The sequence below is a fragment of the Schistocerca serialis genome, chromosome 1, assembly GCF_023864345.2.
Source record: "Schistocerca serialis cubense isolate TAMUIC-IGC-003099 chromosome 1, iqSchSeri2.2, whole genome shotgun sequence".
Classification (NCBI taxonomy): Eukaryota; Metazoa; Arthropoda; class Insecta; order Orthoptera; family Acrididae; genus Schistocerca; species Schistocerca serialis.
Genome location: NC_064638.1, coordinates 1193933363 through 1193955477, shown reverse-complemented (window position 1 = coordinate 1193955477; position 22115 = coordinate 1193933363). Strand labels below are relative to the sequence as shown.

At 42.1% G+C, this 22115-nt stretch overlaps 1 protein-coding gene across 1 annotated transcript in view; it reads right to left on the bottom strand.

Moving 5' to 3' along the window:
- Positions 1 to 22115, bottom strand: part of LOC126456514 (glutamate receptor ionotropic, kainate 2) — a 1353954-nt gene that overhangs the window by 243897 nt on the left and 1087942 nt on the right. Inside the window, exon 8 of the mRNA XM_050092267.1 lies at positions 7762 to 7965. Within this exon, the coding sequence (XP_049948224.1) occupies positions 7762 to 7965 (204 nt within the window). The remainder of the gene's footprint in view (positions 1 to 7761; positions 7966 to 22115) is intronic.

Here is a 22115-nt window from a genome sequence, read left to right as displayed (position 1 = left end):
AACATGTTTCTAGTCAACAGTCCAATGTTGGTGTAGACAGGCCCAGGCGAGATGTAAAGCTTTGTGTCGTTCAGCCATCAAGGCTACACGAGTGCGCCTTCACCTTCGAAAGCCCATATTGATGAGGTTTCGTTGAATGGTTCGCAATCTGACACTTTTTGGAGGCTCAGCATTGAAATGTGTCAGAATTTGACGAATGGTGTCACTTCTGTCACGTTGAACGATTTGCTGCAGTCGTCGTTGGTCCCATTCTTGCAGGATCTTTTACCGGCCGCAGCGATGTCGGAGATTTGACGATTTACCGTATTCCTGATATTCATGGTACACTCATGGATTGGTGGTACAGGAAAATCCCCACTTCATCGCTACGTCTGAGATTTGTGTCCTATCGCTCGTGCGCCGACTGTAACACCATGTTCAGACTCACTTAAATGTTGCTAACGTGCCATTGTAACAGCGGTAACCGATGTAACAACTGCGCCAGACTCTTGTTGTCTTATATAGGCATTGCCGACCGCAGCGCCGTGTTCTGCCTGTTTACATATCTCTGTATATGAATACGCATGCCTCTACCAGCTTAGAACTGACGGTGTGGTCCATGCAGGTGCAGTCTCTAGCCTTCTCCTAGCCAGTGTGGATGCAGCTCTCAGCACTCCTGTGGTTGGTAGTTGGCGCGCTTCGCGTTAGCGAGTGTGTGTTTTTTTCGTCAGATGTTGTGGTGCAGGAGGGCGCTTCTGCTCTCAAGCATTGGTACATAAAAGACCTTGGATATATCTAGCGCTTTGATCTATTTGTTGCTGAAATTTAATTACTTGATTTGCACAACGTGTTTGTGCAAACATTCAATGTATGTTTCATTATAAAGAAGAACCATCATTAAGTGGTTGTGAGTTCATTAAGCAATCTGTTTGACTTACATCTTATGAATATTTTCCCTGTCTTGTTTCCTGTAAATTGTTAAACAATTAATTTGATAGTGTAGTGCAAATGGACCATTTCTTTCGTTTTTGCTATCGCAGTTGTGACGTCATAAACGTGGGCTATTTTTCCCACCCAAATAAAAAGAACCACAGCCCAGCATTTCCCACCAATTTAATTAATCATTTTAATTACAGTTTAAACAAGTAATACACTCCTGGAAATTGAAATAAGAACACCGTGAATTCATTGTCCCAGGAAGGGGAAACTTTATTGACACATTCCTGGGGTCAGATACATCATATGATCACACTGACAGAACCACAGGCACATAGACACAGTCAACAGAGCATGCACAATGTCGACACTAGTACAGTGTATATCCACCTTTCGCAGCAATGCAGGCTGCTATTCTCCCATGGAGACGATCGTAGAGATGCTGGATGTAGTCCTGTGGAACGGCTTGCCATGCCATTTCCAGCTGGCGCCTCAGTTGGACCAGCGTTCGTGCTGGACGTGCAGACCGCGTGAGACGACGCTTCATCCAGTCCCAAACATGCTCAATGGGGGACAGATCCGGAGATCTTGCTGGCCAGGGTAGCTGACTTACACCTTCTAGAGCACGTTGGGTGGCACGGGAGACATGCGGACGTGCATTGTCCTGTTGGAACAGCAAGTTCCCTTGCCGGTCTATGAATGGTAGAACGATGGGTTCGATGACGGTTTGGATGTACCGTGCACTATTCAGTGTCCCCTCGACGATCACCAGTGGTGTACGGCCAGTGTACGAGATCGCTCCCCACACCATGATGCCGGGTGTTGGCCCTGTGTGCCTCGGTTGTATGCAGTCCTGATTGTGGCGCTCACCTGCACGGCGTCAAACACGCATACGACCATCATTGGCACCAAGGCAGAAGCGCCTCTCATCGCTGAAGACGACACGTCTCCATTCGTCCCTCCATTCACGCCTGTCGCGACACCACTGGAGGCGGGCTGCACGATGTTGGGGCGTGAGCGGAAGACGGCGTAACGGTGTGCGGGACCGTAGCCCAGCTTCATGGAGACGGTTGCGAATGGTCCTCGCCGATACCCCAGGAGCAACAGTGTCCCTAATTTGCTGGGAAGTGGCGGAGCGGTCCCCTACGGCACTGCGTAGGATCCTACGGTCTTGGCGTGCATCCGTGCGTCGCTGCGGTCCGGTCCCAGGTCGACGGGCACGTGCACCTTCCGCCGACCACTGGCGACAACATCGATGTACTGTGGAGACCTCACGCCCCACGTGTTGAGCAATTCGGTGGTACGTCCACCCGGCCTCCCGCATGCCCACTATACGCCCTCGCTCAAAGTCCGTCAACTGCACATACGGTTCACGTCCACGCTGTCGCGGCATGCTACCAGTGTTAAAGACTGCGATGGAGCTCCGTATGCCACGGCAAACTGGCTGACACTGACGGCGGCGGTGCACAAATGCTGCGCAGCTAGCGCCATTCGACGGCCAACACCGCGGTTCCTGGTGTGTCCGCTGTGCCGTGCGTGTGATCATTGCTTGTACAGCCCTCTCGCAGTGTCCGGAGCAAGTATGGTGGGTCTGACACACCGGTGTCAATGTGTTCTTTTTTCCATTTCCAGGAGTGTATATTGGTCGAATTTATTACGTATTTCGTATCATGAGATCCTCCCAGTTTAGCAGCTGAGCCCAGAATGAGTCTTTTTCCCACCAGTTTCCAAGTTTGAGATAGGAGGGGAAAGTGGGGTAGGGATGGGGAGGGGCCCTGTCTCCCATAAACTGATTAAATTAGGAATATGCAAATTGAGTTGAATAACATTATATCAATTGACACTGATTTGAATTTTGTGTTGTGAGATTCCTTCACTCCAGCAGTTTGGTACAGATTGAATCTTTTTCCCACAATGTCCAGAAGTGGGGGAGGTGATGGGAAGGCTGGAGGCCTTTCCCAGGAGGGGAAAAAGTGGCTGAGATCTGGATTGGGGCGTGATGACTAGATACGTGTCAGCTTATCCCAGAGTGGTGTGGGTGGACGAGGGGGAGGGTTTGGGGGTTTTGCAAAAGGATGGCTTATCCCCAGGGGGTCATAAATCAATTAGCGTAACAATGAGTTAAGGGCGGTAGTTTAATTGATTCATTTAATTATATAGCTTACCAATTTTATATCGAAGGTGCGACAAGGTTAGCTTGATCGTACTATTGCGGGAAAAACAGGTAAACATGAAGTGCGACTTACATATTATTCGCACAAAGTCACTCTTCATGCTTATCAGTGTTTGCGACATTCAGTTATCACATGAAAATGTGCTGAACAGCCGAAAGACGGTTCATGACCAAATAAATATAGTTTTACAGAACATTAGGAGTGTTTTCCCTTTTTATTATTATTATCATGTTATACTAATCATCTATGGAAAATTCAGTTAATTTTACAAAGCACATATATATAAACTTTGAAACAATGTTAATATTTTTACAATCGTTCTTTAATTTTTTGGGCTATTGGTAAAACCACTATCAACAGTTTTCTTACTAGGAAACATCACTAACAAGACCCACGAATCGAAAATTTTGGGCATAATTCTGATAGTTGGCAGTTCTGAAGTGAAAGTACAGTGTTTAAACTTTCGCACACATCGGTTGTTTGTCTTCTTGTCTTATAAAGTACTCGATAGGCCCTACTGCAGCCGTGTAATGCCTCAACGCGGATTAGAATACAGAGTAGCGGCAAACTGATTCATCCTATCGGCGGGATGTCATAGGTGTTCTGGAATATTGTTCGAGAACACGTAATTCTACGCGAAAAATGAATACTGACATGTTCAATATTGTATTAACAGTATTCTCGTATTCATATTCTGCAGCTATATGTACACCTCAAAATCCAAGTGAATGAACTTAAGCAAATTAAGAATTATTATGAAATGAAGTTAATGAATTTTCATTTACGATTTAATCGTGCCAATCATGTTGAAGAATAGCTCATCTCCAGCAAATGTACTTCACTTTAACAACGCCAGCTATAAAGCTCAAACGAAATACTGAACAACAGTGATGTTAAAAACTGAATAGCGCTACGCTACTTCTTTAATGACACACTCATTCATTTATTCACACAGCATTTGTGGCTCTGAAAATAAAATTTTTCAGAAAAAATGGGTCTCTGGCATCAGCTACAGGTTAGATACCGCGCACTTTGACGCAATGAACAAAACGTGTTACCAGTGTTAAAACAGTTTTTCGTAAACCTCTCACTCACACATTCCATTCTACAGCACTTCGTTCTCAAGCATTAAGCTGCTGCAGTGGGCCAGAGTGACAAACAACCACTACCGTCATAACTGTGTGCTGTCAGACGCACGTCCCCAATTTTCGAACGGGATCGACTTCTGTGATTAATATCGTGTATGTGTGCTTTTTCTCCTTAAAATATGAGGTAAGTTGATGAAGTACCCTTGTTAGCAGCGTTCCGAGTGCGCTGTTAGAGTTAATATTCGTCTTTCTATTTCTTTTATATGCTGGTATAATCTTCATCGTAGCTGTTCCTCCTGAACATCCAACAATGATCGTGCTCTTATGGGCAGTGTTGCCGACTTTCAATCGTGGGGTCACGGGTTCGATTTCCGGTCTGCTCGAAGATTTTTCCTGCTCGGGACTGGCTGTGTGTGTTTGTGTTGTCTCGATCATCGTTCCACCATCAGCGACGCGTAATTCACCTAACTAGCCTCACCTGGAAAGACTTGCATAGGGCGGCCGAACTCGCTGGAAGGGGAAGCTGGCCAGATATGCCATACGCATCGTACTCTCAATCCATGGTTCTTGGTCCCTCTTCCCCATGTTCTTAAAATCCTGTTGGAATCATACTTTTTGCTCTTCTCTATAATATCCCAGAATTTCTGGGGAATAGTCTGTATTTGAGTGTAAAAAGCAGACTTCTATACTCATGCTATCACCTAACTTCTTTCGACGCGCAAGTCGCCGAAGTGGCGAAAGGTCTACCCGATGGGAGGACCTAGTCACACGACATTTCCATTACCTAGATTCTTGAAATTTTCCATAAATGTTTTGAGACTGCTGTTGTATTCTGGGTATTTTTTCACTCCGTATAAAGTTTTCAGTAACAGACTTGAAGGCAGCGCATTCACTGTATTCTCGAATTCATAATCCTTCATAAATTTGTGAATTTGAGGACCAACGATAATCAAGGCTTCAGTTTCTCTCAACTGATGGAGTGAAATTTCAAAGAAATGTATTTAAAACTGGCTTCACCCTTGCAAGAAAACACTTAAATCTGCATCATGAACCTCAGTGTTATATGTAGAGATGGAAGCAATATGTTTTTGTTGTCTACAAGCTATTCACGCAAGATGTTTTGAGTCTAAGGTATAAAATATATCCAGTTTGCCAAACATTTTGCACTCCAGAGCCTTAGCTGTGCCTGGCTACTGCAGTCAATAAAGAGCAAGGCATCTCCGTGTACCAGGCGTGCTTTTCTAATAAAATTACTAAAACTAAAAATTGAAGAAACTGTAATTTATTATGAAATATCTGAATACGATAGAAGAAAACAAAGAACAGTCTAAGAACAATTTTTTTAAATAATCCGATATCATGTAGACTGATGCAGTATTTAAAGTTTTGAAAAATTATAACTGATTAATCAAAAGCTGTGGAAAATAAAATTGAGATACACCAGTTGAAATACAGTCACGATTAGAACGTCTTGGTAAATAAATTTGATACAGCTTAGCCGGACAAAATCACACCGCAGACATATCCAAACACGTTCGGCTAGCGGGCTAACTTCCATAACTTCATTACTTATTGTTTGTCTTACTATGGCCACAGCCCCTCATCTCCGACTTCTTGTTCTCTGGAAAAATTTGGTCTATTCGGCGTCCGCTATCATGCTCTTATCATCGGGGTTATTATTGTTCACCGTGTTTCTTGTAAACAGAAACGGCCTTATAACACACTCCTGGTGTAATACTGAATTTCCTTATTTGTGTGCATAAGGGTCCCCCCCCCCCCCCCCCCCCAAAACACACACACGCTTGCGCGCACGCATTCAATAATGTTTAATCTCTTCACTTCGATATTGCTACTGTGAAAATCAGAGTGTGCAGCGCCGTAGGTTGTATTGTTTGTAATATTGCGTTGTTCATCGCATTCTATCCGTCCTGAGAACTGTTAGCAAAGTGAGGTGTGTCCAAAGTATTTGCTGATTCTGCTGATCAACTGTTTCGGTTCGCACCCATTTTGCGCTGTTTTTCTTCTATTTTTCATTGACGGATACTCTTTCTGTTCTACATAAAAAGCTTCACACGTCTTAATTTCATGTGTCTTGTGTGTATCCGTCAATTCCGTCCCGCTGTTCACTGCTATTGCTGTTAATACGGGGGTCACTCCAAAAGAAATGCACACTATTTTTGTAAAAATACAGTTTTCATTCAGCATGTGTGAAAGTTTTACAGTGTGTAGATACATCCCTCCTCCTTGTTTAAAACATTAGTTCAACCTGTTCCCGTGAGTGGCGCCATCACAGCATGTCTTCAAGATGGCTGCTACATTTGACGTTCGTCAGAAGCAACGTGCTGTCATAGAATTCCTGTGCTGTGAAAACGAGACAGTGGGAAACATCCGCAAGAGGTTGAAAAAGGTGTATGGAGATGCTGCTGTCGATCGCAGTACAGTTAGTCGGTGGGCAAGCAGGTTGCGTGATTAAAGCGGGCACAACAATATTGAGGATTGTCCTCGCAGCGGCAGGCCTCGTACTGCACACACTGCAGACATGTGCAGAGAGTTAACGAATTGGTGACTGCTGACAGACGCATCACAGTGAACGAATTGTCACTCTACGTTGGGATAGAGGAAGGAAGTGTTTGCAGAATACTGAAAGTGTTGGCGTTAAAAAAAGGTTTGTGCCAGGTGGGTTCCCAGGATGTTGACAGTGGCTCACAATGAAACAAGAAAATCTGTATGCAGCGAACTTTTGGAACAGTACGAGAATGGTGGAGATGAATTTCTTGGAAGAATTGCTATGAAACATGGCTCCATCATTTTTCACCAGAGACAAAGAGGCAATCAATGGAGTGGCATCAAGCGAATTAACAGAAGAAAAAAATTCAGAACCACACCTTCTGCTGGAAAAGTTATGGCTACGGTGTTTTAATTCTTGCTTGTGGACATCATGCCAAGTGGAACCACCATAAATTCTGATGCATATGTGACGACACTGAAGAAACTTCAAGCTCGACTGAGTCGTGTTCGACTACATCGGCAAAAGCATGATGTTTTGCTGTTGCACGACAATGCACGGCCAAGTATCAGTTAAAAAACCATGGAAGCGATCACAAAACTCGGACGGACAACACTGAAACACCCGCCTTACAGTCCTGACCCGGCTCATGTGACTATCATCTCTTCGGGAAACTGAAAGACTCTCTTCGTGGAGCAAAGTTTGAAGATGATGACTCCCTTGTGCACTCTGCCAAACAGTGGCTCCAACAGGTTGGTTCAGAATTTTACCGTGCGGGTATACAGGCGTTGGTTCCAAGATGACGTAAGGCAGTTGAGAGAGATGGAAATTATGTGGAGAAATGAAAATATTGTTCCTAAAGGATGTATCTACACACTGTAAAACTTTCAAACATGTAGAATAAAAGATGGATTAAAAAAATAGTGTGCATTTCTTTTGGAGTGACCCTCGTAATTTATCTCTACCAGCCACGAAATGTTTGCCTACCGAAGTAAACAAGCTCGTTATGAATCTTTCTCCCCGAGTAGCTGTACCTTATGCAGTCACGCAGGTGGCAAGAAGCGGACGGAGCGCTTACCTCCCTGGTCATGACGACGAGGGTGATGTTGTTGACGCTGGTCTCGTAGAAGGCGCTGGGGTCGGTGATGTTGACGCCGCCTGCGGGGCTCCAGAAGCCGACGGAGCGCAGCTGCTCGCGCTTCAGCTTCAGCAGGTCCAGCTTGAAGTTGCTGCGCTTCCCCTCCGTGAACTCGATGTGCCCCGTCAGCCCGTGCAGACCCGCCTGCGAGCAGAGGGCAACCGTCGCGATGTAATGGAGCCCACTTCGGATGCTCGAAAGACGTACAGTGGGTGAAGAAAGTACGGAAACACTAAAATCGTGTCTAATATGGTGTAGGAAAACCGTTGGCATTCGAAACAGTAATCATCCAGACATCAGGTGATGTTTTACGGTGTATTAATACAGGGTTTTACAAAACGGTACGACCAAACTTTCAGGAAACATTCCTCACACACAAATAAAGAAAAGATGTTACGTGGACATGTGTCCGGAAACGCTTAATTTCCATGTTATAGCTCATTTTAGTTTCGTCAGTATGTACTATACTTCCTCCATTCACCGTCAGTTGGCCCAATTGAAGGAAGGCAATGTTGACTTCGGTGCTTGTGTTGGCATGCGACTCATTGCTCTACAGTACTAGCATCAAGCACATCAGTACGTAGCATCAACAGGTCAGTGTTCATCACGAACGTGGTTTTGCAGTCAGTGCAATGTACACAAATGCGGAGTTGGCAGATGCCCATTTGATGTATGGATTAGCACGGGGCAATAGCCGTGGCGCGGTACGTTTGTATCGAGACAGATTTACAGAACGAAGATGTCCCGACAGGAAGACGTTCGAAGCAATTGATCGGCGTCTTAGGGAGCACAGAACATTCCAGCCTATGACTCGAGACTGAGGAAGACCTAGAACGTCGAGCACACCTGCAATGGACGAGGCAATTCTTCGTGCAGTTGACGATAACCCTAATGTCAGAGGAGTTGCTGCTGTACAAGGTAACGTTGACCACGTCACTGTATGGGGAGTGCTACGGGAGAACCAGTTGTCTCCGTACCATATACAGCGTGTGCAGGCACTATCAGCAGCTGATTGGCCTCCACGGGTACACTTCTGCGAATTGTTCATCCAACAATGTGTCAGTTCTCATTTCAGTGCAAATGTTCTCTTTACGGATGAGGCTTCATTTCAACGTGATCAAATTGTAAATTTTCACAATCAACATGTGTGGACTGACGAGAATCCTCACGCAATTGTGCAATCACGTCATCAAGACAGATTTTCTGTGAACGTTTGGGCAGGCATTGTTGGTGATGTGTTGATTGGGCTCCATGTTCTTCCACCTACGCTCAATGGAGCACGTTATCATGATTTCATACGGGATACTCTACCCGTGCTGCTAGAACATGTGCCTTTACAAGTACGACATAACATGTGATTCATGCATGATGGAGCTCCTGCACATTTCAGTCGAAGTGTTCGTCCGCTTCACAACAACAGATTCGGTGACCGATGGATTGGTAGAGGCGGACCAATTCCATGGCCTCCACGCTCTCCTGACCTCAACTCTCTTGACTTTCATTTATGGGGGCATTTGAAAGCTCTTCTCTACACAACCCCGGTACCAAATGTAGAGACTCTTCGTGCTCGTATTTTGGACGGCTGTGATACAATACGCCATTCTCCAGGCCTGCATCAGCGCATCAGGGATTCCATGCGACGGAGGGTGATGCACGTACCCTCGCTAACGGAGGACATTTTGAACATTTCCTGTAACAAAGTGTTTGAAGTCACGCTGGTACGTTCTGTTGTTGTGTGTTTCCATTCCATGATTAATGTGATTTGAAGAGAAGTAATAAAATGAGCTCTAACATGGAAAGTAAGCGTTTCTGGACACATGTCCACATAAGATATTTTCTTTCTTTGTGTGTGAGGCATGTTTCCTGAAAGTTTGGCCGTACCTTTTTGTAACACCCTGTATATCATCCTTTTGCTTGATACTGATATTACATAAGGCACTGTAGAAAGTGTATTTTCTTCCCTTTGACTGTGACAAAAAGAAGTTATATTTAATTTGCGTTAACTCTCTCGTGACATAGAAGAGAGGACACTTTTATTTCGAAGCTATTCTTGGATAGTAATAGTTTAACGTTACCGCCTGTGATTAGGAGAAATTGACTTTATGTTCTGAAACTGACAATCAAGAACATTAAATGTTATGTAAGACTATTTACTTGAACCGTGTCTTCGGTGGTAATCATGTAAGAAAACTGGGACAAAATTATGTATTTCGTGAAAATCAATAATAATAATAATAATAATAATAATATCATTCAGTTTCATTAATTTAAAAACTGCCAAAATAACTGTGGTACGCAGTTAACTCAGAAACAATTTGGCCGGCCGGAGTGTCCGTGCGGTTCTAGGCGCTACAGTCTGGAACCGCGCGACAGCTACGGTCGTCGGTTCGAATCCTGCCTCGGGCATGGATGTGTCTGATGTCCTTAGGTTAGTTAGGTTTAAGTAGTTCTAAGTTCTAGGGGACTGATGACCTCAGAAGTTAAGTCCCATAGTGCTCAGAGCCATTTGAACCAGTTTTGAAACAATTTCTTTGATACTGACCATGAAAAGAATAGAAGTTTCCTTTCAAAATAACTGCACTCAGAACTCTTATTGAACTTCCTGAAAAGTAAATGATCGTTGGTTCTAAAGAATGTAATATGTAAATTGTAACTACACACAAAATGATTTTTGAAATAATTGTGAACCAAATGAAAAGCTTCTGTATTTAATGATCTCACTAGCACCGAATGAAATTTATCTTTCTTTTTTATCTAAAATAAAAGAGGGTCTTCAAATGACGTAGTCGTAATGTAACAATATATTTTTATACTTTGAATGGACTTTCAAGTCTACACACGCAAATCAGACTGAGACCTAATCGTCTACGAGGCTTCATCACAGGACACCATTTTTAACATTGGTCCATTGTATTTATAATGGTTTCAGTAGCATCTTTATTTTTATAATAGATACTAATAACGAGGTTGATATGTTGCAGTCTTTGAGAGAAGATAAATTTTCAGAAAATTATTATTTATTTTACGTGTACTTGATGCCGTCATTCATTTGTATAAAAGGAGGGAGTATTTATATATGACTGGGACGCCACAACGGGTTCAGCTACATACTATTCTATATTATGTATATGTAGATAGCCTAAACCACATGCATTTGGTTTTAACTGTGTGACCGGTTTAAAACAATTTTTCTACTAGATTTCATCTAGACATTGGGAGATGACTCAGATGTGTCTGAACGTTAGATTACTTTCATAATGACATAAGCGCACCATATAGACTTTGATTAATAGTATTCGTCATAGAATATGAATTTAATGTGTGTACATGATGGACATTATGATGGTTCTCCTTTCAAATCGATATATGATTTGTACTTAAATCAGCCAGACATCAGTTGAAATGTTGTAATAAAAAATCTTGGTAAAACATGTTTCATTTTCGATAGTAAAATTACACAGGATACTACAGTAAGTGCAAACTCTGTCCATTTGTTGTGTGAAAATAAATCAGATGTATTCTGTGTTAATTTTAATTATGGCATATACAGTATAATTGTACCCTTAGATAGCGATGTAGTCTTCGATAAAGTAAAGTTGTAGATTCATGCCTGTTACTATTACATTTACATAAAGAACCTAAACCAAAAGTGTTCTAGTTTTGTACAAATTTTTTAAATATGTTATTTTATAAAAAATGTTTTTTAAAGATAGTGTCGAAATTACTGCGTTCTCCGACTTGGCTTTGATTTTATTTAACATAAAGCAATTGCATAGAACAATATATCCATTCTTTTGTACAACAGAAGTCGGTATTATCAAGTCACACCACATTATTTCCGTATGGTATGCTTATGTAACAGAATGTTTACGTCGATTCTCAACAGTCGGTTGCTGCTGATATTTGTGAGCACTCGTAGTCGGCGCATTAGTATAATGTATATATTTATTATTTCTTTTATGTTAGACATGCTGACTTCTAGTGAATTTCATGACGGTGATATATATGTGGTGTAACACCACTTACAGTACTAAGGAAAAAGGTGATGAGACGTTATAAAGCATAAGGACGGTTGTTTTTCCTTAAATTGTGGCAAATGAAAATAGTTGTGTACAATGTTATATCATGCCAGTTAACTATTTAAATGATTAACGGAAAATCTCATTTTCAGCATAGGATGGAAAACTGCGATTGAAAGGTTACTCACCAAAATTCCTGTTTCAAAATTATTTGTTCCTCCTTTCACTTTGTAGAGGTATGAATGACAATGACATTTCGTCTACTTTCTCTGTAGAAATTAATGTATCCATATCAGTATTTTCATAACGAAGTGGGGTTTGCGGTAATGTCACCTTATAGAAAAGCGCATCACGATCCAGTGGCTTCTGGAGTGGGGTTTCAATTTAAGTCCAAAAGCGACAGCACAAACTAAAAATCCCAAACATCGGCACTGATATCTTGAATAACAGACGTTAAAATACTGTAATTGGATACTCAGATATAAATGCAGATCAATCTGGCACTTGTGACAGATGCATAATTACAAAAATATATTTCAAAGAGAGCAAAATTGAACGTCAGAAAAGAGATGCGTGGTCTTTTTCTCTTAATTACTTTTGTTCTGCGAAACGAATATGAAATTTGTTTTGTAATCAGCTGCAGTACACCGCTGTCTGACAGGCCGGTTAAGTCAGTGACTGAATGGACAGTTAAAGAAATAAACAGAAAGAATATTAATGGCCTGAACTTCTTTTGCTGAGGTAAACAAAATTTTGAAAACCAAGTTTCCTGTGCGTCTGAAAATAATGGTTACGGTTAGCATGTATAATGAGTTCTGACGTATGGCAGTTTGTATGGACTTCTAATGCAAGGATCCTGTAAAACTGTGGGTTGCTCATTGGAGTAATGCAGAGAGACAAGTTGTAGCTTACAAGGGGAAACAGAGGAGAAGAACAGCAAATGAGTAAGGGGTAAGATGGAGTGGAACACGTGATTTCATCTGTAATGAGAATGACACGGTGATGGTTAGGGCAAGTAACCAGGCTAAACAGATGCAGAATACATTAAAGGAGCTTTTTGCTGTATTTCAAAAGATAAGATCAAGAAAACAAACGTCCTAGCGGAAAGTGGGCTGATGACGTTAGAAAATGTGCAGGTTCAAACATGAGTTTGTACAGCTGAAGACAGTACTGGAGAAGGCCTTTAACTAGCAGTGCATGTCAGATGATGATAATGATGACTACGATGATAATGATGACTGTGACACTGATGATAATGATGAAAATTTCTTCGAGTCCTGCATTTTTGTCACTATGCTACTCAGTTCATTTTGTGGCACACCACATGACATATTGTAACGTAAAACTGGATTACGCAGACTGAACAATTTACCACTCATTGATAGTTCGTATTTGGAACAAAACGATGTGTTGTTATGTCCTCTGTGCCATAGTAGATGCTCGAAGTAAACGTCTTCGGTTGCTAAGAAAACGTAGATAGCTACGAACTAATAGAAGTCCACTGCTATCAGTACGAGCTGCGTGATGACTGTATATGATATTGTGAGGCTTTCTCGTCGGACCTTATACAGGGAAATTCAGGAGGAGAGTCACATAATTCGAGAGGCGATTATGCATGTGAAAATAAACGAACTAGTCCTACGAATGTGTGTCTGTTTTTTTTATCGTTACTGCACTGGTACGGGTTGAAGACATCTATGAATTATTATGAAGACAACTGTGAATATTACTTAATAAAATGCTATGATGGACAGAATAATGGTGGCAAGTGGAGAAATCGGCATTGGCAGAGCACGCGAAGTTCTGGCAGTAGAGAAGGGCTATCACATCCGCTGGTTCAGAGTAGCTTTAGAAATACACATGAGAATGGCTTTAGCAAGGAAGAAGAAAGTCTCAAGGTGAACAGCAAACGAACCTTGCAGGTAGTAAGAGGAGGACCGCACCGGAAATGACCACGGAAAAGCCCTTGGACGTTGACGCGTCAGTTGCATATAATCTGCAGCGGTGAGCTCGACTGCAGTCCACCACCAGTAATTGAGGGTGGAGGTTTGATTCTACCAGCCACTCGTGCTGGCGAAAGGTCAGAAAAATCATCGAACAAACTAACGCCGAAGTACTCGAGACAGAAGCCAACAGGCAGTTTGTCAGTGCTATTGAAATCGTGTGCCTTATGTAAGGTTGGTGTATAATTTTTTAGCGTTTTTGTTTTGCATGTTGGTATTCCGACTGCGGTGGGTTTATTTGCCGATTGTCACTTTTTATTTGTAGTTTGCTGGTGCTATCTGAGTTTATATTTTTTCATTTGGAGATAATAAGCGGAGCTGTGGGCGGTACAAAATGAAGTGCCAAGAAGAGAAATTATGACATTTCTGACGTATTCTTCTGGTTAAGTTCTGAGGATGGGTGACAGCAGCTAAGGCAGCCAGAAACATTTTTGCCATGTATGGGAATAATGCCGTTGGATAAGGCATGGCAAGAAAATGGTTCTCTATTTTAAGGAGGGTCGTTTCGACATGATTTTCTCGCTTTGACGTTAGTGACTCTCCAGTTTCAGGAAGACCTTCGAGATTTGACGAAGATCCACATCTACGTGATTACTCTGCTATTCACAATAAAGTGCCTGGAAGAGGGTTCAATGAATCACCTGAAAGCTGTCTCTCTACCGTTCCACTCTCGAACAGCACGCGGGAAAAACGAGCACTTAAATTTTTCTGTGCAAGCCCTGATTTCTCTCATTTCTCCCTATGTAGATGGGTGCCAAAAGAACGTTTTCTCAGTCGGAGGAGAAAACTGGTGATTGAAATTTCATGAGAAGATACCGTCGCAACGAAAAACGCCTTTGATTTAATGATTGCCACTCCAATTCACGTAACAGGTCTGTGAAACTATCTCCCCTATTTCGCGATAATACAAAACGAGCTGCCCTTCTTTGTACTTTTTCGATGTCATCCGTCAGTCCCACCTGATGCGGATCCCAAACCGCACAGCAGTACTCCAGAATAGGGCAGACAAGCGTAGTGTAAGCAGTATCTACAGTAGACCTGTTGCACCTTCTAATGTTCTGCCAATGAATCGCAGTCTTTGGTTTGCTCTACCCACAATATTATCTATGTGATCGTTCCAATTTAGGTTATTTGTAATTGTAATCCCTAAGAATTTAGCTGAATTTACAGCCTTCAGATTTATGTGACTCATCGCGTAATCGAAATTTAGCTGATTTCTTTTAGTACTCATTTGAATAACTTCACACTTTTCTTTATTCAGGGTCAATTGCCACTTTTCGCACCATACAGATATCTTATCTAAATTATTTTGCAAGTCATTTCGATCATCTGATGACTTTACAAGACGGTAAATAACAGCATTATCTGCAAACAATCTAAGACTGCTACTCAGATATTCTCCTATGTCGTTAATATAGATCAGGAACAATAGAGGGCCTATAACGCTTCCTTTAAGGAACGCCGGATATAACTTCTATTTTACTCGATGACTTATCGTCTGTTACTGCGAACTGTGACCTTTATGACAGGAAATCACTAATCCAGTCGCACAACTGACGCGATACTCTGTAGGCACTCAGTTTGGTTAGAAGACGCTTGTGAGGATCGGTGTCGAAAGCCTTCTGGAAATATAAAAATATGGAATCAATTTGACATGCCCTGTCGATAGCACTTATTACTTCATGAGTATAAAGAGCTAGTTGTGTTTCACAAGAACGATATTTTCTGAATCCGTGCTGACTATGTGTCAATAAATCTTTTTCTTCGAGGTACTTCATTATCTTCGAATACAGTATATGTTCTCAAACCCTACTGCAAATCGAGGCTAGTGATATAGGCCTCTAATTCAACGAAGTACTCCACTTCCCTTTTTGGGTATTGGTGTTACTTGAGCAATTTTCCAATGTTTAGGTACGGATCTTTCTGTGAGCGAGTGGTTGTATGTAATTGCTAAATATGGAGCTATTTTATCAGCATATTCTGAGAGGAACCTGACTGGTATACATCTGGACCGGAGGCTTTGCCTTTATTAAGTGATTTAAGCTGCTTTGTTACTCCGAGGATATCTACTTCTATGTGTCTCATCTTGGCAGTTGTTCTTGATTGGAATTTAGGAATATTTGCTTCGTCTTCTTTGGTGAAGGAGTTTCGGAAAACCGTGCTTAATAACTCTGCTTTAGTGGCACTGTCATCAGTGACTTCACCGTTGTTATCGCGCAGTGAAGGTATTGATTGCGTCTTGCCTCTGGTGTGCTTTATATGTGACCAGAATCTCTTTGGGTTTTCTGTCAGACTTCGAGACAGATCGTTTAAACACAGTAATCCACAATGATCCACGTCAGTGTGATGAACTGTGATCATTCCACCATAGTACGACATTTGTATGCAATGGCGAAGGTTCAAAAATCGTGTTGATGGGTACCGCATGCTCTAAGCCAAAATCACGAAAATCAGAGGGTGACCGTATGTGCATCTTTCTCTACTCGTAGTCCGGCTCGTGAACAACACCCACTATTCCTGTCCTGCACCGTTACTGACGACGATAAATGGTGTCTTTAAGTTAACGTATGGAAAAGAAATGAATGGTTGAGCCCAAACAAAGCAGCAAATTCTAGTACAAAGACAGACAAAAAGACTATACAGGAGCTGAGTTGGAAACTCATTCCACGCCCGTCTTACTCACCTGATCTTGTGCTCTCAGATTATCAACTTTCCCGCTTTCTATCGAACAACATTCAAAAAACTTCCTTTCTCTACGAAAATGCCCTCCGAACACGGCTCGACGAGTTCTTTCCCACGAAACCACACGATTTCTACAGTAGTGGAATCGAAAAGTTAACCCAGCGTAGGCAGAATGCTGTGAATTATGAAGGAGAATGTATTATTGATGACCCAAGTATGTGTTACATGTATCTGTTGTGTTTACTGAGCTTATGGAAACACGCTACGAACTTATGTACCAACCCAATATCACACCAATAATTAGAAAATTAAAGACGTGTGTTTTTCACTTCTTTATTACTGATTCTACTCGCAACACGTTTTGCGGACAGTATCCACCCATACCACTGAATGTACCTGCACAATTATCTCGAGCTACAACACATAGTGCAGGGGCTATGACGTCATAAAGTTGAGATGTGTGAAAAGCGAGCTTTCTCTTAAATATGAACGTTAATCACACAGACTATACTCATAAAGGTTTTGATAACGAGATCACTTAACGACTTCCAACAAACATTAAATAGCCTTTTAACTATTTCCTATACTTTACCTCTACCATCTGGTGAGCAAGATGTAAGAGACAGGCGAAATACCCTCAGACTTCAAGAAGAATATAATAATTCCAATCCCAAAGAAAAGAGATGTTGACAGATGTGAAAATTACCAAACTATCAGTTTAATAAGTCACGGTTGCAAAATAATAATGCGAATTCTTTGCAGACGAATGAAAAAACTGGTAAAAGCCGACCTCGGGGAAGATCACTTTGGATTCCGTATAAATATTGGAACATGTGAGGCAACAATGACCCTACAACCTATCTTAGAAGATAGATTAAGGAAAGGCAAACCTACGTTTCTAGCATTTGTAGACTTAGAGAAAGCTTTTGACAATGTTGACTGGAATACTCTCTGTCAAATTCTGAAGGTGCCCAGGGGTAAAATACAGGGAGCGAAAGGCTATTTACAGTTTGTACAGAAACCAGATGGCAGATATAACAGTCGAGGGGCATGAAAGGGAAACAGTGGTTGGGAAGGGAGTGAGTCAGGGTTATAGCCTATCCCCGATGTTATTCAATTTGTATATTGAGCAAGCAATAAAGAAAACAAAAGAAAAAGTAGGAGTAGGTATTAAAATCCATGAAGAAGAAATAAAAACTTTGAGGTTCGCCGGTGACATTGTAATTCTGTCAGAGACAGAAAAGGACTTGGAAGACCAGTTGAACGGAATGGACAGTGTCCTGAAAGGAGGATATAAGATGAACATCAACAAAAGCAAAACGAAGATAATGGAATGTAGTAGAATTAAATCGGGTGATACTGAGGGAATTAGATTAGGAAATGAGACACTTAAAGTAGTAAACGAGTTTTGCTATTTGGGGAGAAAAATGGTTCAAATGGTTCAAATGGCTCTGAGCACTATGGGACCTAACTTCTGTGGTCATCAGTCCCCTAGAACTTAGAACTACTTAAACCTAAGGACATCACACACATCCATGCCCGAGGCAGGATTCGAACCTGCGACCGTAGCAGTCGCGCGGTTCCGGACTGAGCGCCTTAACCGCGAGACCACCGCGGCCGGCGGGGAGAAAAATAACTGATGATGGTCGAAGTAGAGAGGATATAAAATGTAGACTGGCAATGGCAAGGAAAGCGTTTCTGATGAAGAGAAATTTGTTAACATTGAGTCTAGAGCTAAGTGTCAGGAAGTCGTTTCTGAAAGTATATGTATGGAGTGTAGCCATGTATGGAAGTGAAACATGGACGATAAGTAGTTTGGACAAGAAGAGAATGGAAGCTTTCGAAATGTGATGCTACAGAAGAATGCTAAAGATTAGATGGTAGATCACAAAACTAATGAGGAGGTATTGAACAGAATTGGGGAGCAGAGGAGTTTGTGGCACAACTTGACTAGAAGAAGGGATCGGTTGTTAGGACATGTTCTGAGGCATCAAGGAATCACCAGTTTAGTATTGGAGGGCAGCGTGGACTGTAAAAATCGTAGAGGGAGACCAAGAGATGAATACACTACGCAGATTCAGAAGGATGTAGGTTGCAGTAGGTACTGGGAGATGATGAAGCTTGCACAGCATAGGGCAGCATGGAGAGCTGCATCAAACCAGTCTCAGGACTGAAGACAACAACAACAACAACAACTTTTCCTTGCTTGTAGACCCACCATGAAAATAAAAAGAAAAGGAAAATAGCTTATTGCTTTTTAACTCACTAATTCATTTGTAAAGTAATCAGACGATTGAAGCTGTCTTATAATTGTTAGTTTCATTCTTTATATAATGGGGGCTGTGAGGATTATTGATTATGTCTCATTGGAAATAAGTCGTGAAGTGTTTGATCTGAAGATGATGTTGGATATTCGCCATCACTTTTACGACCTACACATTGGGCAGATACAGTGTCGTCGTGGTACAGCCTGACATCTCTGAGTGGAACACCATTTTGCTGGTTGTCTTACAAAGAGCTCCAGGGTGGCAGGGGAAGCGTATCGAGAATTACTGTACTTAGAACTGTGTCGGTTTACGATATTGTTGAGTTTGAATTTTCTTTTATCAGATCAAAAACATTTTCTGAGAAACATGTCTTTCTCGCGAATCTTACCTTCAAACCACACGCAGTACTTTAAGTTACCAAACTGGTCGTTCTCGTTCGTTGGGATCACTATTCTCAGAAAGGACGCTAGGCGTCTTGCTATCTTCAATTCCCGGCGTAGCCTTGAGCAGCTTACGCCACTTTATCGTTCACATTTATGGGTTTCTGTGCTCCAACTCAAGAAAACTGAGAGCTGAACGTATTTCTCGTTGGAGTATTAAGCTCATTGCTAATATTACCTGCACTTTTATTTTGCCCCGAACATAGACAACGGTTCTTCACGTTTTTAGCTGTTACCAAACCTGTTATGACATACGTGCAATAGCTACTCACTGTTTTTGTACTTGTTGTAGTACTTCAATACAGCATTACATAGCTCTCAAAAAAGATTCGAACCAGTACTTTCAGCAGAAGGTTTTTTTGCTTGAATCTCGCACATAACTCACGTGGCCTTCGAAATCTAAATCTGAATCTACAGACATACCACTGCTAGTCATATCCTTTCCTGTTCCACTTGGAAAGAGAGAGAGAGAGGGAAAAGATACTGTCTACAGGCCTCCGTACGACCCATAATTGCTCTCATCTTCGTGGTACTTAGGCAAAATAGACGGTGGTCTTAGTAGAATCGTTCTGCAGTCAGTTTCTCTAAATTTTCTCAATAGTGTTCCTCAAAGAGAACGTCACCTCCCCTCCAGGGATACCCATTTAAGTTCCCAAAGCATCACTGTAATAAATTTAGCAGCCGGCCTGTGAAGTGCTCTGATGTCTTCCGTCAATCTGACCTGGTATGGATCCCAAAAATTCGGGCAGTATTGAAGAAAGTCTCGACCTAGCGTTATATACACGGTCTTCTTTACAGGTGAACCACTCTTTCCTAAAATTCTCACAATAAATCGAAGTCGACCATTCGCCTTCCTTACCACTAACTTCACATGGTCGTTCCATGTCATATCGCTTTGCAACGTTACGCCTAAATATTTAGTCGACGTGACTCTTGCAAGGTGCACACAACTAATGCTGTATTCGAACATTAAGATATTGTTTTCACTACTGATCTGCGTTAACTTACATTTTTCTACATATACATCAAGCTACCATTCGTCACAACAATTAGAGATTTGTTCTAAGTCATCTTGTATTCTCCTACGGTGAAACAACGATAACAACTCAGGCCAGGCGGAAAGCTTTGTGTCGAGAGGTCATCAAGAGCACACCAGTAGGCCTTCGGTTCCGAAAGCCCATACCGATGTTTCGTTGAATTGTTGGCACGCTGATACTTGTTGTTAGCCCGGCATTGAAATCTGCAGCAATTTGCGGAAGGGTTGCACTTCTGTCACGTTGAACGTTTCTCTTCAGTCGCCGTTGGTTCCCGTTCTTGCAGCATTCTTTTCCAACCGCAGCGATTTCGGAGATTTGATGTTTTATCTGATTCCTGATATTCAAGCTACGCTCGTCAAATGGTCGTACGGGAAAATCCCCACTTCATCGCTATCTCGGAGATGCTGTGTCCCATCGCTCGTGAAACAACTATAACACCACGTTCAGGCACACTTAAGTCTTGATAAGGTGCCGTTGTAGCAGCAGTAACCGATCTAACAACTGTCGCAGATACTTGACTTATATAGGAGTTGCCCATCGCAGCACCGTATTCTGCCTGTTTACATATCTCTGTATTTGAAAACACATGCCTATACCAGTTTCTTTGGCGCTTCACTGTATACTCGGTAGGTTAAATTCGTCTCCAACTAATGCTGCACGATACGGGTATTTCCGCGCTAACAGGTGGAGATTGTAAGATTCACTTTCGTTCCAAATATATAAAGTTTTCGTGCACCCCAGCTTATTGGTCATTCTTTCATGATTTATTGTTCCGTGAAGTCAATGTGTCTTCATCGCCATCGATACTGTTTCGTATAACGAACATTGTATGCAACGTCGCTTACAAGCAGGAAGAGTTTATAGGAGAAATAATGAAGGGAAGAGTAAGGTTCAACGTCCTGTCGACGGCTATGTCATTAGGGACGCAGCACAGATGCGGCTTGGGGCATGGTGAAGGAAAGCAGACTTGGCTTTTTCGGAGAAACCAACTCTGCATTTGCATTAATCCAATTAGGGAAACTAAGAGAAAAAATTAAATCTGAATGGTCGGACAAGGATTTAAACCAGCGACCTTCCAAATATAAGTGATACTGCACCGCCTCTCTTCCTCGCTTAGGTTCGCTAGAACTGATCATCTTTATCCTTCCATCAGCAAACACTGACCGTCCTCACACAGGCTTTTACGTCAGATGTGGTCACGCCACTGTTTACGTCAACCACCTGCAGTGCGTTAGTCCAGTGGCTTCTTTCCATCCCTAACGAGATACGCTTATGCATTGGTACGATTAGCCAAAAGTATCAGAAACCACTGCAACCTCGTTTGGTAGTTACACTAGGTAACGTTTCATTAATGACGCTTTGCAAGGTTTCTCTTCGTACGTCTGTTCTAATCAACAAGAGAAAACAGTGCATTTGAATTCCGAATCCTCTTCCCATCTCGCCAAGAGGATCGTCTTTGGAAGGTCTACTGGCATCGTACGCCGGCGAGCCTGCCTTCCGATTTGCAATGCAAACTTTAAGGATGTAACCCGAATCACGAACAGGGCTTCGATCTCTGCCCGGTAGTATTAAATACTTAATTAGGGCTTCAGTGGAACCGTTTCCCAAAGTCAACTTTGTAAGCTGTAGAAGTTTTTCAACAGCGTTTCAGCCATTCGGATATGGAACCGCTTCTTAGGTGAAAATATTTCTTAGCCATTATGTTTGTATCCGTGTCGTAGATTTTCGCCGTTTATCTATAAAAGGGCAATGAAAAGTCTTATACTTTATGATGATAGTCGTGTTTGACAAGAACTGAATATTTTTTTCTGAGAATAAAGATTACGGAGAAGCCGAGAATAATCTC